Here is a 27,200-nt window from a genome sequence, read left to right as displayed (position 1 = left end):
TTGGCATCTCAGCTGAGAAGGGTCAGGACTAAGTAGCTTTGATGCTGGGTTCCACTCTTGCCCCTGGAGCTCAGGACAGAGCAGTCTGCGCTGTGGAGAAACAGAGCTTTTCAGTTTCTAGGGCTGCCAACTTGGTATGTTTTAGGAACACAGAACTGCAGAGAGACCTTTCTGGGTAATTCCCGTTCTCTGTTATTGTAGGTAGCCATGTTACCTAATCTGTTCCACTAACTGACCAAAGCTCCATTTTATAATTAGCCATGGTATCTTTGTCCCAGAAGGCCATTTCAAAACATTGCTTTTCAGCTAGAAAACAAAACAAAACAAAACAAACAACCCCCATTTGAAAATATTAAAGGAAATAACTTTACCTCTGTTTTATTTGGGGACTGTTTTCTGGCTGATTTAATGGTTATATTTATCCTCTAACACCTGTTCATCTATTCATTCATTTGTATTTAGTTAAGCAAGGTATTTGAACGTCTTCAGAAATGAATGTGTGATGATACTCAATTGAATATGCACTGGCAGTGACGTACTGCTATGGATGAACAGTTTGGGTTATCTGTGGAGAGGATCTCCACTGCATTACAAGGTCGATTAACGTAGTGCATATCTTGGGAGATGAAGGGTCAAGCCCACTCTTGACAAACCCATATGGAAGCTGAGGGTTTGTTTAGTTTATATGCCACATTTTTCATAGGAGGGTGAGGGGTACAAGAAAACCTGAGGGGCGATGGAATAATGTTAACATTCCTCTTGTTCTTGCAGGCTCGGGGATCTGGAGGTGGCAGGAGACGGAATGATGCTGCCTCCCAGGATGATCATGACAAACCCTATGTTTGTGACAGTAAGTAGCACTCAGACAGCTGATTCTGCTTCCAGCCTGGTCCTACCAGCTCGATGCACTCAGGGCTTCATCTTTTCCCTTCCAGCAAAATATTCTGCTGCTCTCTGACTTGCATGTTTGCCACCTGCGGCTGCTGCTGTTCTTGGTGTTTTTGCATGAAGGAAGTAAAATTAAGTCCTTGGCAAGACTCCACTTCCCTTTGCCCTATAATAATTCATCTCTTATATTTTCTTTCTCTTTCTCCTCTTTTTCTGGCTTCTCTGCCTTTTGTCTTCTTTTCCCCCATGTAAGTTTCACCCTCTATTTCTTTCTCTGTTTCAGATAGTTACAAACAAAAGCATAACTCAAAAATCTCCGACAAAGGTACTTCGCCCTTGTTGTATCTCTTCATATATTTGGTGAATCTCTTTCCTTCAGTCCTTTTAAAATTTCACTGGGATAAATTTTGAAGGTCTTATTCACATTCCTCGCTCAGAAGGTACTCTTGTGGCATTATCAGGAGTTGAGCCCTCCTAGGAAACAAACACAACTGGAATGCTTTGTTTTGATACATATTCCCTTTGAATATGGCCATGCTGTTTGACATCTTGCAGTGGGACTACATGTGAAGTAAGGCATTGCCCCAACTTAAAAATTGTACCAGAGTCATAGTATGAAGGAGGAGTCCAATATTTGACACACAGTGTATTTTTTTATGGTCTAGTCCTTGGTGCTTTTCTTCTTCTTTTGATACTCTTTTTTTGCTTCACTGTTTTCATTTCTGTGAAGGGCACTTATCTTACCCACACACTTTTGAGGTCTCCCATCTTAAGGCTTACTGTGCTTACTGTACATGCAATAATAGTTCATGCTACTGGATGCCTTTTATCCTGTAAGACAATAACCAAACAAAAGTTAATAGAAGTAGGAGAATAGCAGGAGGTCTTTGCTTCTGTGATCCAAAAATGTTTGCTGGTTTTGAGGACAATTAGAATCCCCATTACTCCACTGTTTACCTGTCTTCCAACTTTACTGAACTTAAAACACCAACTGTTAATATGTCAATCTATGGGGGTATTTCCTCCTTATTTTTAAAAACAGGAAGAAATAAAGAGCATGCACAGTAAATAAGAACTGTGTTCCATGTGATCAACTCATATTCCTTTATGGTGAGACCAAATGACCCCACACAGTACAGTGATGCACATATTGACTGTTTTGCTTCAGCAAGGTGAATATTCTAAGGGCAATGAGTAGAAATTGGAAGACTTGCACATGAATGGGAGTGTCTAAATACATGATCAAGGAGGAAGAGCTCTTTAGGGTATGAAGAGTCAGGAGATTTCTACGGTGGTTAAATAGCTGTCCTTGTGTGTTGGAAGAACTGAAAATTGTCTTCTAAGGCTTCTCTGTGAGCCTAGCATGTATCTTGCTGAAATCCACAGCTTTCTTATGCTGATATCTGCATAACTGTCTTTGTCTCTTTTCTGGAGCATCCTTCTAAATCCAAGGACACTTGTCAGTGGTAGTCATTTTGAACATAAAGACTCTTTGTTGTCTGATCTTACTTTGCTTTTGGATCTTTACAGAGAACTCACAACACGCATAGTGATTTGCACAGAGTAGATAAAACATTTAAGATATCAAAGCAGGCAGAAGAAATCTGGGCTGAAGGCTCTGTTTCATTGTTGTGCTGATGGAATTTTGCCTTGGCTTACATTTTGGAGCATGAATTTCCTCTTTGGTTTTGGAAATATAAACTTTCCTATTTCATTTGGCTGATACCTTTCAGTTTTAAAAAACTTACAGTTAGAGGGTGAGTCATGAGGAGTTTTGGAATCCAGACTTTACACAGTGACTCCTCCTATTCCATTGTAGATAGCTGAGAGAAGGGTAAAGTGATAGTAGAACTCTTTTACCTGACTGTGGAGCAGAAGGAAAGAACTGTCCCAACTGTAATGCCATCATCCTGAAGTAATATACTGCCCGTGTTAACTTTCTGTAGAAATATTACATACAATTCATTGTGAATAATTGGCTTAAGTTGAGGCCTCTTTCATGCTTGGGTGATCCCAATAAAGAATTTCTTGAATCAATTTTTTCTTTGAAATTATTTGCTAAATATTTTTATAGATAAATCTCAATCTAATTGTGTAGGCTATAAATTGGTTTGCAGCAGTCCATGTGCAGATGTTTTGGGCAGATAGTTTTATTTTACATTGAAACATGCAGGTCAAAAATAGCGAATCTGTTTCCTGTTTGGGAAAACATGATTCCTTCAATGACATTATTGGTATATATAATTACCTTAATGGGTCGACACTTTACTTTTTCTCTATATTATTTAATTTACCTCTGGGTTGCGTTTTCTGCAAGCGTGATATTTGAGTTTAGAAAGTGACCACAAAGAAGAAAGCATAATGTATCTAAACCTAATCAATTTTGTTATTTAATTGCATGGGCACAAAAAATGATTTGTGGTGAAGAACTACTCTGCTCTTTTTTCATAGTTACACATTCATATGTGTGGGAAACTTGAATATATCACTAGTTTTTATTAGCAATAAAAAGATTATGGGAAAAAACCTAGTCTATGTGTCAGTATGATGATCCAAGAGTGGTAACCAGCTGACACTGCCCCTTGTGCTGGAAGACAGCAATGTTATATATGAAAAAGCATGCCTTTTTTGGAAGACACATTCAGCTATGCACTGATATTAAACCTGGCCCCAATATTAAAACTGACTAGAAATATGGAATTTCTATATGGGGGAAGGTTTTCAAAGCTCAAAATGTTTTGTCATCCTGCATTTTTAAGAAAAGGTAGTTAGTTACTTGTTTTGTGGAATGAAAAATTCTGAAGTACTTCTGCTGACCTTATTGAGCACATACTGTATCAGAAGTTCAGAATAAAATGTTTGGACATTCAAACCACTGGTAAAATTGCTAACATAGCCACGAAATGCCTTGTTTCATCAAATCAGCAAGTGGAAGACTAGTCGGTCAAATTTTCAACCAGTTGCACTGGATATTGTTGTGCCTCGAGCTCCCTGGGATAAACACTTGGATAATGAAAGTGGCAGGGCAGCCTGGTGCGAGATGGCTATAGGCTGGAAATGGTAATGGGCAGAATGGGTCAGCTGCTTTATGAGACCAGACCCAAACATAGCTTGAATACCTGGCTAGGAGATAGAGCAGGTGCCTTAAAGGGTAGTGAAAAGTAGGGCTTGAGGAGCAAAGCAAAGCCTATAATGTCAAGCAAGAGAAGTGGAAGGTGTTCCACCACAGCTGTTCATGATAAACTGCTTTTTAAAGGAGGGACAGAGTGAATGAATGTATTAATACTTACATATGTAATAAGTATTGATGTCATGTCATTGTCAAATGATCAGCTGGGGAACCATCAGTTCTACCACAGCAGTCGTCTTAAGAATCGTTCTTCTATTTTCATATTGTTTGTTATATATTATTTACTTTTTTTTAAAAAAAGAAGCTCCTCTGAAGTTTTATCTAGAAACTTGTATTCTGGTTTAAAAGTTGAAATCAGTTGTAACACCTGAGCTTCACAACTCCAGATGTCTGCTTCCTTTAGAGCAGTTAGTTTGTGATGAATTTCTACAAGTTATTAACTTTCCTGCTGTCCATCCTCATTTGTCTGCTTTCATTCTTCTCATGTTCCCATGGAGACTTACTATGTACATACTTCCACCTTTGTCTTCTGTCCCTCTACGGAAGATTTCCCTTGCCCATCTCTAAAAGAAGTTGTTTCTTTCTTTTCCTTTTACCAATATGTCCTTGTCTCCTTTTAGTTTTATTCCTGTATAAACTGCTATTTTAGCATAACAACTTATGTTTATATCGTATCCTTTATTGACCGTCCCTCTGAGGCTGAGATATGCATTCAGATCCATTCCTTGTGGAAAATCAGAACTGACTGAAACTTTCCTGTGATCTCTGCTAGATCAGTGACTAATGCAACCTTGTGTGTACCCAGAGACACTGATACTGTAGTGTTTTGTAGAAGCTGATGCTTTTGTCAAAAACTTCGTTTTCAGGTTTCTTTAGTTATTTAACCTGATTTTTCTCTGCTGCAGTCTAAGACCAGGAGTTCTTGCTCTGTTCTTAGTGGATAACAATGTCTTCTTTCTATGTCTGCAAACAGTTACTGGGACTTCTTTCAGCTGTGTTTTCCTCGTCTCTTTTACTAAGCTTGGTTTTTTTCCTCTGAAAAATGTCCAGAGGGTCTTATTTAAGTAGCAATGGCCAGAACTAAGTAGAATGTGCTGTTCTGAGGATAGAAGCAGTTCAGAAGATGGATGGCTGATACATTTACATGTAACTTACATTTACTTATAGAACTTGGATTTATGCAGCTTGCTCTGTTATGTACCTAAGAGAGGTACAGAGATGGCTGACCTAACAGGATTTTAGTTTTTCAATGCAAGATGCTCCTCTCCAGTGCTGTGTCATGTTTCAGTGGCAAAGGAGTTTTCATCCTGGTCCACCATGTGAATTCATATTTAATATACCATTTGCTATAGCTTGTTCCTTCGCTATTCAACCTGTTTCTACTCAAGCAGATCATCTATCATCTTTAGTTTCCTCAGTATACTGCTTTGTCCTGTTTATACTGTATTTTATTTATTTATTTATACTAGATGTCATATGTCACATTACTGTTTGAAATAATTCTTTGATTAATGAAGCTCATATAATATATTTGTATTATTAGTCCATTATTTCTGTCAACAATCAGTTCTCTGCATGCTTCTTTCACACTCTATTCCACCCTTCAAATTAATGATAAAAACAGATGCAAGCATTGGGCCCAAAACGGACTCTTTCAGGTGCCTGAAGATGCAGAAAGGTGCCTTGTGAAGTTTTTAAAAAAATTAGGCTCTTAATTCTCACTGATTTCAACTGGAAGTAGGCTCCTAAACTGTTTTCACTGAATATCCCACTAACTGCGTATCTACTTGTATCGTGTCTACAGATCATATGAGGCTTGGTCCCTAAGTGGACACTTTGAATTTGACTTTGAACTACTACTAATTATTTGGGACGTGGTTTTAAACATGCTTGACCCTACATCCAAATCACTATCGCTTGAAACATCCTTACGCTTTTTCTGTAAATTCATTACCCAGCAGGGTATTGAAATTTTATTATTTTGAGATTAATTTTTTTCTTCCCCATTCCCTCTGCTAAATGTATTGTAGGTTCTGCCAACAAAAGGCTGGACTCTTCAGGTGGTTTAACTGATTTAAGATTAACAGATTCCACTGACTTTCAGTGGGTACTGAGGATCTCTTTATTTTAGTTTCCTTAGAAAATTCCAGATAAATGTTGTATTGCTCTAGTATGACTTGACAAACACAATTCCTTGAGGCCTATTCTTTCACAAAGTGACATCTCTAGTAATTACCTTGTGAACTTCACCTGCCTTCTTTCTCATCTTCTTGAAGTGGACCTGATCCTGTCATACTCATTTTAACAAACATCTCATTGATTCTCTGGACAGTTTGCTGGAATACAGAAGGCCTACAAGATACATCATGATTTAGCTTGATTTTTACCAGTTCTCTGAGATTTCTTAATTCTTACAGATACTATGAATGAGTCCAACACTACTAACTGCCGATTCTTAGGACAGACCTTTGGTTAAATGTCACAATGACAAGCTGATTTGAAAATGCTTTGATTATAGCATTATGTTTTTACATGCTTCTCATAAATCTCCGTCATGACTTCAGCTTCCCTTTAAACTATTAGCAGTTTAAGCCCTAAATCATCTCCTGGTATTATCCTTTCTAGTGAATCCCTAAGTAGTTAATAAGCAGTAAGATCTAGAATAAGATGATTGTTCAGATGAACCAAAGAAACAACTCTCCCATCATAGCTTCTATACCTGGCATTCGTTGACTACATTATTGGTAGAAAAGACAAGAGTAGCGAGGCAAGGACACTTTTTTTAAAAAATATTGAATAACACAGGCCTGGAGTAGAGCACATGGTAAGAGGGGAACAGAATTAACTCTGATACTTGAATGTTTTCTGCTCCTATAGGCTGCCTTTTCTCCTTCTAACATTTCATTTATTGAAATGTGGACATATATATTGTTGACCTGTGCACGTTTTGCACTAGAATTCCAAGTTCCTGTCATCTTAAGACAGCAGGTAGATTCTGGGAGTTGTCCTCTGGGGGCACTGAAAAAAGGACTATTAACTACCTACAGAAAATCTCCTTTGAAACGGGTTACTAAATAGCTGCTCTATTACAACAGGTGTATATCATGACAGTACTGATCAAAGAGGGACAAACGTAATGCCTTTCCGTCTACACTGTGTTAGCATTTCAGATCTCTAGATGTGCCAGAGTGTGGACATAACTGTAGCAGGGGAGATTATATTACCAAACCAGTGCAAAACAAGGAATGGTTTTTTTGGAGTGGAGTGAATGGTGGGACAGGAAGATAACTTTGAGGAATGACTGCCTGCCAGCAGTTAACTTAAGATTTAGCGTTTGACACAGCCCAGCTGAGAAGAAAGAACAGGAGGCAAAGGAGAAGAGCAAAGACAGACAATGAAGGGGGCAAGATTCAGTGACAAAAAAAAAAAAAAAAAAAAAAAAAAAAAGCATGTACTCTCCCAATTTCCTGTTTCCACTAAAAACATGGATTGTTTCCTTCTGTCTCATGCTGGTGACAGATTGTGCAAAATGTATGTGGAGGGCTGGCTGGAACATAGCTCACAGTCTGCCAAGGACCAAATGTGTAACAATTTCAAAATGACAGCAACATAGCCATTAGATATTTGATGAGGAAGTCTTTTAAGTCATAGATTTCAAATCCCCTTTTAAAGCAGGGGAAGTAGTCTATATTAATTTTACTCATTGAGAAATGTAAACAGAGTGAGAATTTGCTTACCCAAAGAGTTGCAGGCTGTTACAGGCCAGAACTTACAACAGAGCTCTCTTTTATGAAACACCCAATGCTTGTGATTTAACTGTCTGCAAATTATGTTTTTCTCCCATAACGCAGTTGTGTAACGTTTTCATTTCAATATTCAAATTGGAAGGAAAGTAAGGTTCATCATAGGAGAGTGTCTGGTGGCCTAATGAAATCTCCCCCTCTTCCCCATTTGTGGTGTTTGATCTGCACTGCTGTATTACTGCTTACTTTCCCAGCTTGTTCCTAAGATGGCATTCACATCAGGTTATAGCAAAATAATTCCTCTGAATGCAGGAGGAATTGGAGTGGGTTACGTTCTACAAACTCCTGCTGTTTTCATTGGGCTCGGCTACCTAATTAAAGATCAAGTCATCTTCCCAGTGTTGAGATTCAGGATGAAATCTACCCCATGCAAGGATGATGAGCCTATCCAGCAAGGAAAATTAAAGATAAAAAAAGTCAAAGCTGCTGAAGGAAAGGCAAGGCCACCTGGCAAAGTTTATGAAAGGCACACTCTCACTTGCTATGTGTGAGCTGCATAGTGTTAAGAACGTAATCACCAGCATACATTTCAGACTGGGGGAACCAGTTCTGGTTATGCTTTTGTCAGCTCAGAGAATGAGAAAGATGTGGTGTGAGCACTGGTCTGGATGCTGGAACTCATGAGTTCCAATCTTGGTAATGACAAAAGATCACTGTGTGGGCAAGTCACTTAACCCCTTTGTGGTTCTCTTTTTCCAGAAGTGAAATGAGAATAGTATTTCCCACTCAGGAATGTGGAGGAAGATTAATTAATGTTTGAAAAGCCAGTCTTGCAGTGGGCAGAGTTATATAAGAGCTAAGTGTTTATTAACGATGGCCCTTTTATAGAAACTACTTCTTAGCACAGTGACATGGTAAATTAATAACATGTGCTCTATCTGGAAAATAAGAGATTAGGGTGAATTCAGGAAGATTCAATCTGTTGGAGAAACCATGAAGTTCTGTTTTAGCTTTTATTCTAGCAAAGTCTCACTGAAGCCAATGGTTCTTTTGCCTGACTAATATCATGATACCCTTTTTCCCCTGAAAAAGTCTGATTTGCTTGGGGAATAGGAAATCTCTGCAGTTTCAACTCATGGCATCGCTTTGGACTTTTTCCACACAGAACATGAATTTCAAAGGCAGAAAAGTCTAGACACCAAGAAAAAAAAGCTGCAAATCTGTGGTCCTACAAAGGATCTGCTGGGACTGTGTAAACAGAAGTCCTTTGCCACAGCTTGGTTATAAAGTCCTCCACACTCCTTTTTAGCTAGGCATGTTTCAGCTTGCTGCTGCCCTTGAAGGCCATCTGAAACAGTTTTGGCAGTGGGAAGGGCTCAGCTGCAGAATTACTACTGCCCCAGCTTATATCAGTACTTGCTGGTTTTCCCTGATGAGCTGATACTTTTTTGCTGGAGAAGGGCAAGACTGCAGACCCATCTGATTTTCTGTGCCATCCTAAACTTGGCAGGTAAAATCCCTGCAGGATCCTGTAAGGAATGGAGTTAAGGCCACAGCCTTAGGACTTCCTGCAGGGAATTCAAGTTTCCTTTTGTGCATTGAGGGAGAAAGATGCGTGAGACCTATATTCAAGGACATGGTGCTTTTGTAAGGTAAGAACAGTAGAGCTAGAATTGTGGGTATGTTTTCAAGTAGAGCTAAATGAAATAAAGTCTGGTAGAATTTCTAGAAATATTTTTGTTTTGAAATCTAAAACTCCTTCTAATAGGAAAATAGGAATGGGTTTTAGAGCTCATCTGATTTTGCAGCTAGGTTAGCATTAACGCAGGATCAAGCTATGTAAGAACAAGATAGAGTTGGACAGTATGTGTCATGCAGCTATTAACTCCAAGAGCCTCCTCCTTTGTCAATACAGCACTGATCAACCAATAGTTCTCTGAAAATAATATAAGTAGACTGAAGTTTTGGAACAGTATCAATAGTTCATAGCAGAAGAATTACTTTTTAACTTTCATCTTCAAATGCACGCAAGTAAGGGGGATAGCGTAGGATACTTAGTATGATACTCAAATAATCTGCTAGAAATGTAAATCTCTCTCTCCATTCTAAGAAATGCTGTAACATTTGTGTAATTAGAGGGGGTTATCTTTTGGAGATAATTTAAAAAGTGAGCGTTTTGTAGCTCTCTCCGGTTTGATGATTACTTTTGTGTTACCCTTTTTTTGTTGTTTGACTCTCTGTCAGCATCAGTTCCACTGCTTCTCCTTTGTTCTGTAGGACTACAGAGGAGGAGTAGGAGTAGTTTCCCTCTCCAGAGCAGATTAGAAGAATATATGGCTGGTGCTAGAAGAAGGGTGACCAAACTGATGTTTTGTGGAGAGCTTGCATCTAACAGCAGTCTAGTTGCTCAAAATGTCTGGCAATAAAGTTAGGTTTACATATGAAACGAGGGTAGATGCTTCAAAGAATCATAGAATCATAGAACCATCAGGTTGGAAGGGACCGTTGGAGATCATCTAGTCCAACCCCCCTGCCAGAGCAGGGTCACCTAGAGCAGGTTGCACAGGAACGCGTCCAGGCGGGTTTTGAATGTCTCCAGAGATGCAGACTCCATGACCTCTCTGGGCAGCCTGTTCCAGTGCTCTGCCACCCTCAAAGTAAAGAAGTTCCTTCTCATGTTTAGGTGGAACTTCCTATGCTCAAGATTGTGCCCATTACCTCTTGTCCTGTCGCTGGGCACCACTGAAAAGAGCCTGGCCCCATCCTCCTGACACCCACCCTTTAAGTATTTATAAGTGTTGATAAGGTCCCCCCTCAGCCATGTTTTTTGCAGACTGAAGAGACCCAAATCCCTCAGCCTTTCTTCATGAGAGAGGTGTTCGAGTCCCCTAATCATCTTGGTAGCCCTTTGCTGCACCCTCTCCAGCAGTTCCCTGTCCTTCTTGAACCGGGGAGCCCAGAACTGGACACAGTACTCCAGGTGCGGCCTCACCAAGGCAGATGTGCATATGTATCTGGGTATTTTATTTCTCCCCAACTTTCCCCCCTCCCTCCTGCAGAAGTTCTAATTTCTAAATCGAGTATGCAAAGACTTAAAAAATCTGTAGCTAAGGATACATTACACTTGGAATAGCTTTTGTCCTGTTATGCTGACTGTGTGATCACCACCTTGCAGAATGGAGAAAACTGGGATAAAACTATCTAATATTCCAGATCACTCATGTAAATCATATCATGAGGTTGTTTTACACATTTCTAATATGGCAAAGTACTTTCCTTGAGGGAGTTTGCAAATCAGCTAGAAGAGATGGAGAATCAAATATGTTATCATGCTAGGCTTTGATTTACAATTTTCTATCATTTGTTCCAGAATGTGGACCATCAATTGGCTTTTTGTGAGTAGTAGCCAAAAAGTATAGTAATGGAAGTTTTACTTATATATAAATGAATCATTGGGGCGGGTCTCTTTTATTTTTATTTTTTTTATTTATGGAGCCTTATGGTATTCCCAGATTGAGGTGTCTGGGGAATGGGAAATGAGTATCTATGTACATTGCAGGATGTATTTTCAGTATCAGGGCTGAGTGAAGTTTTTCAGAGTGAATGGTGACTTCCCCCTTGGATGTTTTTTCATCAAGACAGAGAACTAGAGACGGCTGGGTTCTGTTCTCTTTTCTGGCACCACTTTCTTCGCCTTCCTAAGCAAGCTATGCAGGAGAGACTACTGGGCATGACATTTATTCCTGCGTGAAATCCTTGAGGTTAATGAAGCTAATAAAGTGACTAAAAATGTGGCTGGGAGTAAAAATTTGCAGGAAGGGCACTAAGCTTCTTTGCCTTTGTTTCCTAATCTTTTAAAATGGGAATAATCTTATTTGGTAGCCGAAATACTATGTAAAAGAAAATGGACATTCAGAGACTGCTTTGAAGATGAATAGAGAGAACTTTTAGAGACAATAACATGAATTAAAAACTTTGTAGAAGCTGAATTTTTATGTAATGAATCTTATGATGAAGCTTGCCCTTGTAGTGAGTTCCCTGGGAAATGTAGACCTTTCATCACCCTGAATTGTTTGATCCTGTTCCTAATATCTGTTGACTTAGTCCTAAAATAAACAAAAGTTCAGAAGGAGGATTCTTTGTCACACATTGTGTTATTTATTGGGATGCTGCATATGAAGTTTACCTCAGCAAATAAGTATCACTACTGCATGTTCTTCTAGCAAGAAACCATGGATGATTTCCATCTCCTTGTCTTGACTAGGAATCTGCGAATAAAGCTATTTATTACCCTTTCACAGAAAGCCTTTTTAAAAAAATAAAGTACTGTTTCCTTTTCTCAGAGATCAGTAATGAAGAAAATAATGTCCTTTCTTCTCAGTACAGTCCCATCGCTGTGCATTGTGCAGCACCCACATCAGAACTGGGAATTTTATGTGCAATCTTGTTAGTAATCCTAGCAGAGAGGATTAGGGCTGTACAAGCTGCAGAGACTGAATGTGCATTTGCCGAGGCCTGTAGGAAGTACTGCTGGCAGCATGGTGGGAAGAAAGCTTGTCTGGGGACCTGCAGCTGCAGGTCTGCCCTTCTGTCACCTTTCACCAATGTCGGGTGGAAGAGTTTTGGGCAGGCGCGTGGAGTGTGTGGTGCTGCTCTCAGGGGAGAAGGGAATGTTGAGAGGATGCTGCTGTTGTTGCAGATCACACTGATGTTTCCATTCTCTCTTCCCCTCCCTTATATCTCTTTTCCTTCCAGTCTGTGGCAAGCGTTACAAGAACAGGCCTGGGCTGAGCTACCACTATGCTCACACCCACCTCGCCAGCGAAGAGGGTGATGAAGCCCGTGAGCAGGAGACCCGCTCTTCCCCTGTCCACAGAAATGAAAACCACAAACGTGAGTAGTATTTTCCCTTTGCCTTTGAGATCCTTTTCAGGCATATTGCCTCCACCCTGTCTTTGCCTTGCGGAGGCTGGCGTGATTGCCTGGCTCCGTTGTGAGTGATTGGGACCTGGATGCTTGGAGCTAATCAACCGCAGCTCACTCGGGTGCTGGCTCAGCTAGTCAGAAATTCATTTCAAACCCAGCATTATCTCTGCAGCAAGTCACTTTTCCATTACTGCTCCTGTGGGGAGGAGGTGGCAAGGAGAGGGGGGAAAAGAAGAGGTGCCCAACCTGCCCATCATCAAGCAGCCTCCCAGTGGCTGTTAGCAGGGATGTCAAAGAAATACATGTCCAGTAGTTTGAGGGGGCTGCCTTTGTTTTGCCTTTGAATGAGAGACATTTATCCATGTCTCAGTTTTTTAGGTATGAAATTCACAGAACCTGTTCCCCTTATCCCTACATCTCCTCCCTGAATGGTTTACCCTCGACTTTACCAGAAGCCACTTCTTAGTTACAATTTGGGAAAATCTATGAAAAAGCATCAGTACTGATCTGCAAGGAGGAGAGCTGGAACGTGAAAGGACAGAACAGTTATGTGTCTAGATTCCCCACACTGGTACAGGGCTGAAAGGAATCTTAGTGCTCTGGATGACTCTATTCTGTGTTTCCTCTGCTTCTTACACACAAACTGGGAGTCGAGGAGGCTGTTTTATTACTGAGTTTTGCAAGTTTCTAAGCCCCTGTTTCTCAGTTTTCCAGTGTGCAATGCTATGTATGTTGGCTTTCACCTTGGGATTTGTGTAGATAGCTTTGTTCACTTTCAAAAAGTCCTTTCAGATCACCATGAGAACTGTGTCATTTTAGTTCAAAGTAATGAACAATGTAGACAAAGCAATAAAATGCTTATGGGGGAAAATATCCAGGCAAATGCTTTCTAATACATTAAGAAGAAGTGGAAGAAATATGGAAGTAGGAAAACATTTTCTTTCTAAGCAGGATAATTGATAATTGTCCCCAGGGAGGTGTGGGAGGGGGTTTCCTTCCTCCAAAGCATCTGCTACTAGCCACTGTCTGAGCTTGAAGGGCCATTTAGTGTGATCCCATTTGGCAGTCCCTATGTTTCTGTCACTTTTATGCTCTACCTTTTAGTTATTCACATGTTTTGTAGGTTCACAGAAAAAGTAATTTTGACTCCTCCAGCTGTTGATAAACTTGAGCTGTCAATGCACTAAGAGCGACTGCTTGGGCGGGCTGGTGAATGTCAGTGTTCAGCCAGTAGATTTTGTTTACTTAGCATTTACATAATCTCTGTTGGTTTGTTTTGTTTTTTTTTTTTCCCGTGCCTGCAGTAGTCAGTAATAGTTGTGTATCTGAGAGGCATATTGCAAATCTGTATTGATTTAATATTGATAATGGCCTTGCACAGATGCCCAAACAAAGATGTCCCCTGCCCTTCAGCTTGTCACAGAGGCCAAGGACAGTCTCAGTCCTTACATTTCTTGTGCTTAGGAAATGATAGAAGTTAGCAAGAAGAGCTAGAAATGTGGTAATGTTAGAAGCAGCCAGCCTTGGCCATGGAAAGAAAGGTGCATTTCTGGGAAAGGGTAGAGTGGCAGCTGCTCGGGCTTGTGTTCCCCTATCCTGTGTGGTGCATGTGGCGGAGGGAAGCTGCTGATGCACAGATCCCCAAACAGGCAGAAGTTTAGAGCCAGTGCAGTAAACCTCTCTGAGGTCCAGATTCCTGAGCAGAAAGAATCTGCTTACCAACCAGCCAGGAGCCAGTGAGGTACGGGCAACAGCCATGCAAATGTGAAGATCACCCCTGGGGAAAGTCCCAGATGCCGGAAGGTAACTCTCTCAAATGGCTTAGCTGTCGCAGTGGCTGTTTGTTCCTTTTTGCCTGCTTGTTTGTTTACAGCCTTGAGCTCAGATCTTGCATCTTTGCTCTTTCACTTGGCAATATTTAATTTATGTTGCCATTTATCTTCCATGTGAATGCTAATTGTCCACATTGCTAATGTGCAGTCATTAAATGGTCCCTTTGTACAGGGGGATAGTGGAGAGCCAGAGCATCAGATCCTTCCTCTCCCCTAAGAACTGCTAGGCATGTGTTATGAATTAGATTTGACAGGTCTGCTGTGTTGCAGGGCTAGGGCTTCAAGAATCCTCTCTGCATGGGCTTGGGGGCCAGGGGGGAGGGAGGGAAGGCAGGGGGGATGTTAATCCAAACAGCTAATCCGCAACCTACTGAACAGGAGGACCAGAGATATGGTATAGAGCAGGGCCTGGTTATTTGCTTAGCAGTGTGTCGGAGAGATATGAGCAGCCTGATTTAGAAAAGGCACGGCAAATTCAAACCAGCCATTTGGAATTTGCCGTGCTGTGGGAGGTGAGCACCAGGTCAGCAAAGTTCAGGCGGGTGGCTGCAGTATGAACTTCCTTCCTTTGTACCCGCATGTCCTCTGCAGCCTCCGCTCCTTGCAGTACCTGTGGTAATAGCAGCCGTGCTGATGCAGGAGGGAGCTTTCTGGAGCAGGGCTTCTGCAGGATTCAGCTGGTGCCAGCTCAAGAGCTGATGGCACCTTGTCTTTCTGCACACCCAGTCCCCTTTATCTTTACTCTTCTCCTCATGCACAGACCAATTTGGGTAGTTCAGTAAATTATCCAGGGACTGGAAAAGAGATCTAGATAGGAGGAACCTATCCGAAACTGAGAACCACTGAATAGATGTGTATCAAAGAACAGGGACTGGTCCAAGCTGCAAGTCTCGCCTCCTTGGCACATCTCGCTGTCCTTGACTGTGTAGAAGGTTTGTTTATTTACATCACGCTCTCCTTCTGTCCTTCTTCCTTGCTTATAGATTACCTTTTGCAACATGGAAGATAGTTCAACAGTCTTCTCTGGCCTTTGCCTTTCCTAAAACATCTTAGCCTGTGCTTTGTTTGAGGTTTAGTTGCTTTGTTTGTATGTCTTATCTAGCCCTTTGACACAGATGAATAGCCCTTCCTCAGTTCCTAGTCTTGCCTCTGCCTACACACACATTTATTTTTGACCTCTCTGATTTTTTTAGCAGAGAACTGTGAAAAGGAAGTTATAGAAAAACCCTTAAAAAAGTCAACTATCCCCTTCTCCAACTCCTCTGATAAAAATAAATGATCCCACACCATTCTCAGCATTTTTTTTTTTTTGCTGGCTTTTCCTCCACATGTTGGCACCGAGAGCGTGAGATTTGTGAGCCCAGGGTGCATCCAAGCCTGCCACAAAACACCTGCTGTTTTATTCCATCTCGCTCCATGGGTACAGGCCAGCTCTGGGGGCAGCTGGTGTTCACAAATTTTGAGACACTTCTGATATAGGAATTACATTAGACTTCTATCTATTGAAATGTGTGTGTGAATGGTTGTACTAGTATAAATGCTCTTCCTTAATTCCTGGGAGAATAGGATAGTGTGTCTACGTGGAGAAAAACTTCCTCTCCTTTAAAGAAGAAGAGTTTTCAGTGGCATTTTGCTGTGTAAAACGTTGGTTACAGGCAGCTGTGCAGTAAACAGCAACCGAACAGATCTTTTGCCCACAAGCACTTTGGCCAATGAAATTCCTAAATAAAGCACGTTGTGCGGGCTGTTGCTGGCCTAGATGCCGCGTGCAGGTTGGTCCATCCTGCAATACGAGGACCTGTTATGTAGTTAACGAGTTATGCAGTTCTGTACCCTCCTGTCACTCTGCTACCTTGTGCATCTGACCTGCAAACCCACCTGTGTACATTCTTTCATGGTATTGGCCTGTTGTACCCAGTTCCATTGCAGATTTTATGATGTGGATAAATCTCTACTGGAGAGACCAGCCAAAGTTGTTTGTGTACTCTAAGCATAATTGGATACCCAGTCTCCAGAGATAAAAAATTAATGTGCTAACCTCAGTGTGCCTCCAAGCTGTCCTCCAGCTCCCCCACACAGTCATCTTTGAAACATTTTTATTTCCATCCAGGCAGGGGGCTGGCCATGAATAAATGACGAGAGTCAGCCCCTCAGTTGGAGGCGAGCTGTTTGTTCCTCTCCGCAAGCAGCATCAATTTGAAAAGCTACATCAGGCCTACTTTTTCCCTGCCTTGATGCTGATCCTCGCTGGGGCCATGATAGGAGCTACTTCTGAATGCAAGGATGCATCAATGCCCACCTTGTGACAAGATACCCTGCAGCAGGTGCCTTTTCAGTGAAAATATGTACATTACCTTGAGTTGACTTCTCATTAGTTTAATCTGTTTGGTTTTTTTTCTTTTCCAGAGTTTGTTTTCATAAGGAAAAAGAGTCAGAATACTAAAAGAAACAGTAGTGATTGCAGAGGGTGGAACTGCATAACGATTTCCACTCAAACCCTGTTCACGGCCATAAATTTCTCAGACTTTTGTGTCTATTTTTTTCTTTAGCACCCCAAAACACAATCAGTTGTTTAGAGTTTTGGAATAGTGGAAAATCACAAACTTGTCTCCTATATTCAGGGACCCATAGGGGAATTTTTGTTGTTTTGTTTGGAGTTGTGGGGTTTTTTTTGGTAATTTGGTGGGTTTTTTATATACTGCCTGGCCAGAACCTGAAATGTTGTTGTCAATGCCTGACTCTCATTGAAGAGAAGCACCTGGTGCTTCTCAGTAGTTTATGGGAAAACATTTCTAATTTGACTAATTAGTTTTTGATAACTGTTTTGAAAACCCAAAAGTTTTGACTGAATTTGAACTTAGGTGCTCTGCCCTCACACACTCCTCCAGTGAGTAATTTCCAGATCCAAAGCCTACAACATGTCACAGGGACCCATTTCACGACACTGGCCATTCTTACCTGAACACTGAGGGATGCTGCCAGACAGGGCTGTATATTGGGCACTATAATCCCTCCTTGAGTTCCCTGAGCTGATGGGAATGATGCATTTCGGGGCCAGAGGCCAAGTCTCAGGAGAGGTACTCCTCAAAAACAGGAAATCTATATGTTAACATGTAAGACTTTTTTGTCTGCCCTCCTGTTCTGCATCTCCTACTGTTTATTGTCATGAGGCACCAGACAGTTACAATGATTTACTGTGAGCAGCAGGATTTTGGCCCATGCTTCAGGTGTTCCTGCAGAAGACTCTGTAAGATCAGTGCATAGACGTTTCTACAAAGTGCTGCCTTATGGTGCAGGAATGCTGATTCCCCAAATCTACAAGATCTGATGAGCTGATTTTCCTAGCTGTACCTTCCTCTGCCCACCTCCCAGCTCATTCATTAGCTGTTCAACTTAAGGGCCATATTGATTCCTGTAAAAGACATTATCAAATGCTCTTCTTTCCCCCATATTCAGAGGCTTCCTCTGACTCCTACAGATGTACCTCCTTCTCGTAGCATTTCTTGTAGCTTCTTTTGCTCCTTGGCCATGCCTCTGCATGAGCAGGGGCTCGTAGGGAAGGCAAACCTGTCAAAATTGCTAAAAACTGTGCAAAGGCAACAGCTTCTTCTATCCCCATAGCACCAACTAACTCAAAGAGGAGATAAAACCCAGTTACTAGGGAGAACTGGCAACACTTTGGGTGGGTGGTTTGCAGCACCTCTCTCAGTAGCATAGCCCGCTTCTCTGGCTGCCAGCAAAGGGCATGTCCATGCTGTGCGGGGGAGTGCAGCGTGGGGAGCCAGAGCTAGCGGAGGCCCATGGGGCTGCACAGGCTGATTAGTTTGGCTCTGGGAACAGAACAGCAGCCGTTTCCCAGTGCTACACCCAAGTTCAGAGCTTATTCAGTTGAATACGGTGCCACGTGGCCACAGATGTGTCGCTACCGACCTAAGCTGCACTTTCAGCCTGCTGGAGGGTCTCTGTATCAAATGCCCCAGCACTTCCCAGTTTGGGGTTAGCCAACATGCTTATCTCTGGTGTCAACGACAGAGTAAACATGCCCAGGGAGACTGGCCATTTCCTCTCATTCAGTTTGATTTACATTTTTTTCCTGGAAAACTGCAATGAGAAAACCCTGCACTTTAATTCACTAGCAAGGAGGCTGCACAAACAACTGTGCGCACCTCTGCCTGGTGTGTGCCTGTGAGAGACCCAGAGCCCTGAATGCATTTCAGCTGTACTTGGCCTGTTCCTCACCACACCAGGATGAGGATATGTTTACAGATATGTTTGTCTTTTATTGTTTTCTTTCCAGGGCAGGGTCTATCCCTGAGCACAGAAGCAACCCCCATTGCTCGTTATACCCCAGCAATGACTGGGGCAGAGGTAGGCGCCTGCCCAGCCAGGCATCTCCCTCCTCTTCAACAAAAACCACAGTCCAAGTGTCGCTTTTCTTTTCCCTTCTGCTTTATTTTATTTAATTTCTTGCATGAGCCTGCCTGTCCTCCACAGACGAAGCAATAACAGGTGGCAAGGCCAGAGGCAGGCCCGGCCGGGCACTCCGGTCACCATGGAGACGGGCCAGGACTGCCAGGGATGAGCGCTGGCAGCAGCAGGGGGCGGGATGAGCGAAGGCACATGGGGGCACTTAGGCTATAGGTTGGGATTATATGTCATCGAGTCCTCCGAGGGGCTTTGGTGACTGCAGGCTCTCAGGCTCTTGGCTGGCATTCTGCTGCGCAGGAGGCCAAATGTTGGACTGGAGCTTCGACAGTGAGAAAAAGGGAGGTGTCGCAAAGGAAAACTGGGCCCCTGTCTCAGACAAAGAGTCTTGTAGGTTTAAAAAAGGCAAGTCCACCCCTTTACCTCCATCGCAAAGTGCATTGACTGGATTCAGGCCCTACATGCAGGTTCCTGAGGTCTTTATTGTGCTCTGCAAATTTTTGTTGCAAACAGAGTAAATGGCCTGATGCAAAGCCTTTCAAATTGAATCGAAAACCTCCAGTGGGCTTTATTGGTTTTGGATCAAGCCCAGAAGAAACAGGTAAGAGCTGGACAAAACGTGCTAGGAAAAATCCCTTTGGGAGCATATATATGTCCGACTGTAGCCAATTCACTGTAATCGTTTAAATAAATGATGCACAGCCCCCTACCCCGACAGCCAGGCATGCACGCTACTCCTCAGTTTCCACTGCCTCTCCAGTAGTGCGTGTATGATAAAAAATAGGGATAAAATGCTACCAAACGTAGATGACCAGATTAAACCATGGTTAAGTATTATGCTGTTTTACCTATAGGCTGAAAAAATATATGTGATTGTGATTTGGTACCAAGGAACAGAGAAACCAGTTCTTCTTTTAAGCACTGGTTCCAGCTCCTAGTTGTTAAAGATCATGATCCAAATCATCAAAATAACTTCCCTTAGAAATCAGAAAATGGAAAAAGTACAAGGTTCTATTTATTTGGGGTTTTGTCTGTATGTATTTAAAGACCACATTTTGAAGGAAAGCTATTTAAAATATCTGTATTCTGAGTTTTCTAATTAAAGAACAGGGACAAGAATTGCTTCTTCTGAACTTGCCTTCTCTTCAAGATATTCTCTGCAGCCATGTGAGCTAGAAAACTGGGATTCTTATTGAGTCATGTGGCTCCAGGAGGTGATGTAGAAAAGAAAAATCCTAATTTCTTGGTGTTATTTCTCTAGAAGCAGCTTTCTTTTATTATTAAACTGAAACCATGAGGAAGATAATTTCCAGGTTCATTGATTACTTGTGGAGGGGAGAGGGGAAGCTAGAACTCTGTTTAGAGCCTCTGCCTTCAAAATCAAGAAGGCACAGAAATTATTTAAAATATATAAACTCAGTCAATTTGTGTAGCTTTTTAGGTTTTGTCTACAGAGCAAATATACTACAGATACAGTGATATACTACAGAATTTATTTAATTTACAGTACTGATTTTGCCAGAAGACTCTTGTGAGTGATGGTACTGTATTTTAAGTAGGTCTTTATTCTGCTTAGCTTGGTATAGCTTGAAATTAACTTGATTAGGCTAAGAAGAAAAATTATATTTCATAATAAGCACATAGCAAAGTTATTTGGAAATATTGACTTCATTCTCAGTCTCAGATTCTTCACATGAATCAGCTTTCAGGTACAGAGAAACTATCATTTGATCTGTGCAGATCTTTCTGTGTCCCTCCTTAATCCATTTTTACAAGTATTTTAAAAAATTGTATACCCTATTTATTTGGGGGCAGATGCATATGAAGGCAGGGCCTTTGATGAAACTAGAAAGCGACACTGAGTTGAAATGGCAAGAGGCACTGGTTTAAATACACCGCCTATGAGCACGCCTTAGCTCAGGCAGTATTCCTCAAAGCTCCTCAGAGCTTTTGATCTGTTGTTACAGTTTGTAATGTAAAAGAAAATCAGAGGAGTTTTGAGTGAGTTAGGACAAGACCATGGGTGGTTTCAAGGCTTTGCTTTAAAACAGTTTCTGATTTGGGGTGAACATATTTTAGACAAAATCCTTGGTTGTAGTCACTCAATCCAAATGATTGAGCTCACTGCTAGTGAGTTACTTCTCATTAGCTGAGCTATCACCTGGCTTAAGCTAGGACCTTCTACTTTATGATTAAAAAAAAAGGGGGACACCTAGTTAATTACTATGTCTCAGATGAAAAGCAGCAACACGTTAGTCCCTAGTGATAGCTTTCACTTGTGAATTCATTCCCATACTTTCTTCTGTAAGTACTTTTATTGATTAAGGGGTGGGATTAGGGTTAGTCTTTTGGTGCACAATACCCTTCTCATGAATATTGGACATTATATCTTGCTATATTTGCTTTGTTTCTTAATTCTCTCATCATTCGTGAACAACAGTAAAATAGAACTAAAAACTCCAAGGACATACACCAAAAAAAATCCTTTGAAAATCAGAACTCTGCTTACTATCATCTGGAAATCTCTTTATTCTCAAACCTTCTGTGATTTAGCCTGGGGCTTAATTCACTGTACAGTACCGTTCAAGAAAATAAGCTTGAGTCAGGTTTGATTCTAGTTTTTGCACCTGCTAGAACAAAAAAAAATTGAAGAGAATAACACTGCCTGACTTATTTGGCTCTAGAGATACATCATTTAAGACATCATTGATGTAACTTTAGGAACTTCTCATCTGCGTGTGACATTTCAGGCCTGATATCTCTATCACACTCAACTGAGCCAGGTCCGTATTTATGAGTGACGAGCAATAGATGAGCACATAGGCACTCATATTAAATTAAATTGGAAGATAAAAAGAATAAAAGAAAAGAAAAAGGAGGTGATCAGAACCCATGCTTATTTCCTTGCCAGTAGTCTAGGAGAATCCCTTCAGCTTCATTGCGGTCAGCAAATACCTTCCACCTGTCCCACACACCGCAGAAAAATTGATCAGTATATGTATTTTCACAAGATCTCCTGTCCCATTTCCAGATCCGCAGTCAGTGGATCTTAGGGTCAAAAGATGCACTGAAAAACTTTAAGTCACTTCATGTGGAGTATTAAATCAATTATACCATTCAGAGCAGTGGTAGATGTGGAGCTCTTTCCTAAGTCTGCTGGCAGGCACCTCGAATGCTTGTTTTTATTTGTGGCCTCACCACAGAATTGTTGTGTGTTTGTGAGTAAGCCAGTTCATCACTCTACCTCCAAGTCTTTTTGCCGTGATGGGCAATGCCACCTCCTCACCATGAGACTTAATTAGGGCCCGGCAACACTTTGGTTAGAGTTAATGGCAAAAGAGGCTTTTGACCTCACTGAAGGTTAATATTAGAATCTTAGTATCTGTAAGGCACTTTAAGAATCTTGGATGAAAGGTGAAGTGACGTAACAAGGAACAAAAAACCAAAATGACTGAATGCTGAGCTTGCTGAGTTTGCATTGCACATGGCCTGTCTGTAGATGCAGCACAATATAAAGAAGTAATTACTTAACTTTTTCAGAATGGGGCTGTAGTGGGAAAAATAAATGCTAGGGAGATCTGCTTTTTAAACACAAAATATGTACGAGTAGCAACTTTATGATCATTTTGTTACCGCTCTTAAAATGAGCCAGTGAGTTAGGCTTCCACCTGGTTCCTGTTCTTTTTTTGCTTATCTTGCATGCACGTATTAAATGCCTCTCTGTAAACAGGCAAAATGCTAACCTTAGACTGGGAGCTTCTCTCTGGTATTGGGAGAACTGGGGATCTGCTAACCAAGACCATTTCAGAGCAAAGCCCATGTTTTGTAAATACTGTCAGGGACTCTGCGACCATGCAGGAAGGTATTGATGTATTTGCAGCCTTATGGGGTTTAATTTTTTTCTTAATTTCACCTTACCTGTAATCTTTCAGTTACCAGTCTTCAAAAAGCTCAGCTAATCAACACCTGGAAGTAAATGGATAACTAGATGCACCCAAACCAGAAAAGCAGATTGAACTCCAAGGAAATTTTAATTTTAAGTGTATGTCTTGGACTGCTACCAGAAGCCCTTTAGAATGTCATTGTTCTTTGGGGAAAACTTGGATGTGGACAAAAAGACCATTAATAAAGGCTGTCAAAACATCTGTTAAAAATATGCAAGTTACAAAATATGCATTAAAACCATAATTAAATATAGACGGTACAGTTTAAAGGTCTTAATTTTCTAGTTTGTAGAAATCTTCATGGGGTAGGCTTAGGCCAGGTATACCACTGGAATTTTTAAGCTAAAAAGGACAAACAAAGACAAAGACCAACCATTCCCCCTACCTCCCCTCTCCTTTCCCCAGTTCCTAGTTAGAGTGTACAGGAACAAGATGTTTTCCCTCTCTGGGGAGGAGGAAAATGGCAGTTGTGAGTGAGCAAAAAAGCACACTGCTGTTCTGCTCAACTAATAGGAATGCAGAAGACCTCTGCCCTTCTCTCCTTTCTCGGGAAACTGTCTCCTCTACTTAAGACCCCGTGTATGTCTGCTCCTTTCCAACTATTCCTAGATGGAAAATTAGAATGTAATTTCCCTCCTTTTTTCCTGGCTGAAAGAGTTGTTAACTCTGCCTGCTGGGACATCTGCCCTGGGCTGGCTGCTGGGGTGGTGCTGGACCTGCTGCCCTCCCCACTCCTCCCAGGGGACATGCGCTCTGCTGCAGGTAGCTTAGCCCTTGGCTGAATCACCCGCAAGTGGCTTTGCCTGTGAATATTTGACGCCTGTTGGCGTTTGAACCAACTTCTTGACTAAGGACACCCTGCCACTTCAAGCTGTAATCCCCCAAAAAGCTACTTGAAATAAAACCAGTTAGGGTACCTATCCCCGTATCTCCTTGCTGTTGGTTTTTGAGTTTTGGGGAATGTATTTTTCCTTTCTGTATTTCTATTTTGCGGGTTTATGGTTATGACTGCTGTCTGAAAAACCAGGCTTGGCTCACTGACAGCATTGGTCTGATTCTGTATTAGGGATTGTTTCTATGCCCGTGTGTCGCTGAACTGTACAGGGATCTCTGGCAGCAGGTCCTTGGGAGGCACCAGCCCAGCTGGCATTATAAAGGAAGTGTTAAAATGCATTTTAGGCAAAATAGATACACTACAGGGCATACTTAAAATGGACGTGACTGATACGGTTCACTTTTTGTTATAATTGATAATATTTTGGGAAGCCTGTAGCCTGCAAACTCACCGAGCTAACATCATATCAAGGAGAAGGGGTATATGTCCAAACTGAATGCTCTTTAAGTTAATCTAATTTCTAACCTGACTGCAGCCCAGAAAGGACCAGACGGGGTCATCATTCCCAATAACTACTGTGACTTCTGCCTCGGAGGCTCCAATATGAACAAAAAAAGTGGCCGGCCTGAGGAACTTGTATCATGCTCAGACTGTGGGCGCTCTGGTAGGTGACTCCTTCTTGCAACTTTCTTGTACAAAGGCATTCATGTGGTTTCTGTTTTACTCCTGAAGATTTTGAAAAAAGGTAGTGCATTTGGGACAGGATAGAACACGAGGTCTTACCTCTTGTCTGTGTTTGTGGGAAAGGATGACTGGGGAATTTTCTGTCATAAACCCCATTGCTGGATTCACATTTTTAAGCTAATGGGGCCATATGAAATAATAAAGTTTTAATGTATTTATTGGCTTCTGTGAACATTGGTACCTGTAGAAGTTGCTCTTCAAATGGAAGGAGAAAATCCTATGGCAATGTTAAAGAATGGGCTCTGTCTTCAAATGCTGCAATTACAACTATAAATTACTTACAAGATTTATGAAAGTTGCATGACAAGCGTTTCCATTGATTACACATTTCATGCATTTCTTCATCCAAAAAAGAAAGAGGGAGGAAATTACAGGGTAAGGATGGGGGGTAGCTGTCAAGAATTATCCTCTTACAAGATGACTATCATTAATTTTGTTTAAAGAGGTTTTTATTTCTCCATTTTCTTCCCTTCTCTCTTTTTAAATGTAGGCAATTGTGTCTTTCCCATTCTGAGTTGTCTTTATTTCTGGACTGTTGTTTTCTTCCTTTCTTTCTGGTTTTTCTTTCATTCTTTCTCTTTTTTTGGGAAATTTTATCCCAGCTGAGCAGTTATTTATAGCTCGCATGGGATGTGGTGGTGGTGGTAGAGGGAATGGGAGACCTTTAACAACGGCATATTCCAGCTTCGGTCCAAGTTTCCAGTTGCAATATTTCTGGACAGTGGTGATATTAGTGGTGATAAGACCATCAAATGGAAATCTGAAAACCAGAGAGACCTTGAAATTCAGTATTGCTGCTGCTGCTTCTGTACCGTAGTCACTGAAAGGTGTCTGTTGCATGGTGGCTGAAATGTGATGTGGAGTGTTCTTGTGCCAAGGGAATGGCCTTTTTATGCTCCCGCTGAAATTCATTGTAAGCCTCTTGCCACATTCAGTGGGAGCAGGACTAGACTCTCACTGACAAATTGCCTTCTGCAGTTTTTGTGACCTTTGAAGACATTCTGAAGTGATACTGACTCGTCACCAGAGGACCAATGGCAACCCCTTCGGTTTTCTCCAGGGGTGTCCTTACGAATGCTGTGCAGTCAGGGACATGGACCTTTTAGTGTATATGGTTTGCATCTTAATAACTGAAGGGGGAAGCTCATGCGGTCTGAGGTGCCATCTTGGAAGATCATTGCCCTTTCCCTTGATTGTTGTAGTTCAATATAACTCCTTTCAGTATTGTCCTGATACAGCACAGTGAGATGGATCCATATTTTTTGCTATTTAAACATTGCTGTGGTGATTATATCAGAATGTAACACAAATACATTAATTCCCTTGATTCCTTAGTGTGATAGAACAAGTAGATTTGCATGTAACCTGAATTGTGCAAAATCAGTTCCATTAAATGCTATCTTTTCACAAATTCTGACCCACCTGGGTCATTCATAGAGGTCTGCAATGCTGTGACTGATGTGTGATGAAAGTGATTAAGGTACAACCACACACTAATCTGTAAACTTAAACAATGAAAACTCTTCAATGGCTGCCATCTTTCTCTTTCTTGATAATGGAGAACATTTTCATTATACTGAAAGAGAGGTCATGGAAAGTGTATTGTTTCTTCCCTTCACAAAGTCAGTAAAATCACATGTTTACAAGGTGGTTCATCTGCCAATTATTTTGTTATATCAATTTTCTTTTCATGAACAGGATTTAATTCTTCATTTCTCAAGCAATGCAGTGTACTTGTTATATGGCTGATTCCTGCAGCTGCAGCAGGGACCAAACAGTTGGTTGCTTAATATCATGCTACTGTTTCTGAATAATAAAATAGCCGTTCCCTAAAATCTCACACCTTCATATTACTGGGGCACAAGATACATCTTTTTCTCTCCCTTTCCTGAAGAGGGAATTTGGAGGCTATACTATTAATCACATAACATGTTTGATTGAGGGAGAAAATAAACCTCAGTCATTCAGTCTTGTTTTCGTTGTTGTTGTTGTCGCTGCTATTGATGTCCTGTGTGGAGAATTTCCTGTTCCATATTGAAAGGTGGATTGACTCGCACACATTTGAACTTTTCAGTGTTACCTAAGACAGGTCACTTCTCTTCGTAGCTGTTGAACTGTATATATTTGTTTCGGTTTGGTTTTTATTTTTGAAGGAGATGCCATGGAATTGGAATAAAAGCATTTGTTTAGGTTACTTTTACTTAGTCTTTAAAATGTATTTCATTTTGACTACAGAGGAGGCTCTTTAGGATCAGGTGAAGGACAGGGATAAAAAATAGTCCTGAGGTTGATGAGCTACCTGGTAGATTACATTTCTATAGCAGTGAATTTGCGACAGTTGATGCCAGTCTGAAGGATAGTCATTGTGCTTAGAGCTAACGGTGTCTCATTACTTATACGGTCCAAAAATCTTTTAAAATTGATCTAGGCAATCACAAGAAAATATTTTAATGTCTTTTGAAGAGAGGAAAATACGATTAACCCTTTCGCTGCCATAGCTATGGGCACCTGTGTTGTTTGTAGATTTTTTTTTTTTCTTTGGAAGAGAAACTGATCCTTTTTTATTTTCCTTACTGCAGTTCTACTGAGCTATGTTGTTGAGGTGCGCGGGCACATACAAGCACACACCTATGAGCTCAATAGTCTGAATTGTTTAATAATAATGATGATTAAAAAAATTATGATGATGATGCCTATTGCTTAACCCATGTGCTGATATATTCATCATACATG

General features: G+C 41.2%; 1 protein-coding gene across 10 annotated transcripts in view; it reads left to right on the top strand.

The window, feature by feature from the left end:
• Nucleotides 1-27,200, top strand: part of DPF3 (double PHD fingers 3) — a 170,822-nt gene that overhangs the window by 110,099 nt on the left and 33,523 nt on the right. For 5 of the 10 annotated variants that reach the window (XR_008466202.1, XM_054200178.1, XM_054200182.1 and 2 more), the window contains 4 exons: nucleotides 772-850; nucleotides 1,172-1,213; nucleotides 12,517-12,654; nucleotides 24,259-24,387. Coding sequence is in view for 7 of the 10 variants with exons in the window: in XM_054200178.1 (XP_054056153.1) it covers nucleotides 772-850; nucleotides 1,172-1,213; nucleotides 12,517-12,654; nucleotides 24,259-24,387 (388 nt within the window). In the remaining 3 variants the exon portion in view is untranslated. Of the gene's footprint in view, nucleotides 1-771; nucleotides 851-1,171; nucleotides 1,214-12,516; nucleotides 12,655-24,258; nucleotides 24,388-25,445; nucleotides 27,152-27,200 lie in introns of those variants that run through there. The other 5 variants (XR_008466204.1, XR_008466203.1, XM_054200184.1 and 2 more) reach the window with 2 other exon arrangements.

Source organism: Rissa tridactyla, chromosome 4, assembly GCF_028500815.1.
Source record: "Rissa tridactyla isolate bRisTri1 chromosome 4, bRisTri1.patW.cur.20221130, whole genome shotgun sequence".
NCBI classification, from domain to species: domain Eukaryota; kingdom Metazoa; phylum Chordata; class Aves; order Charadriiformes; family Laridae; genus Rissa; species Rissa tridactyla.
The sequence above is the reverse complement of the archived record's forward strand: the minus strand, read 5'-3'. Positions and strand labels throughout refer to the sequence as shown.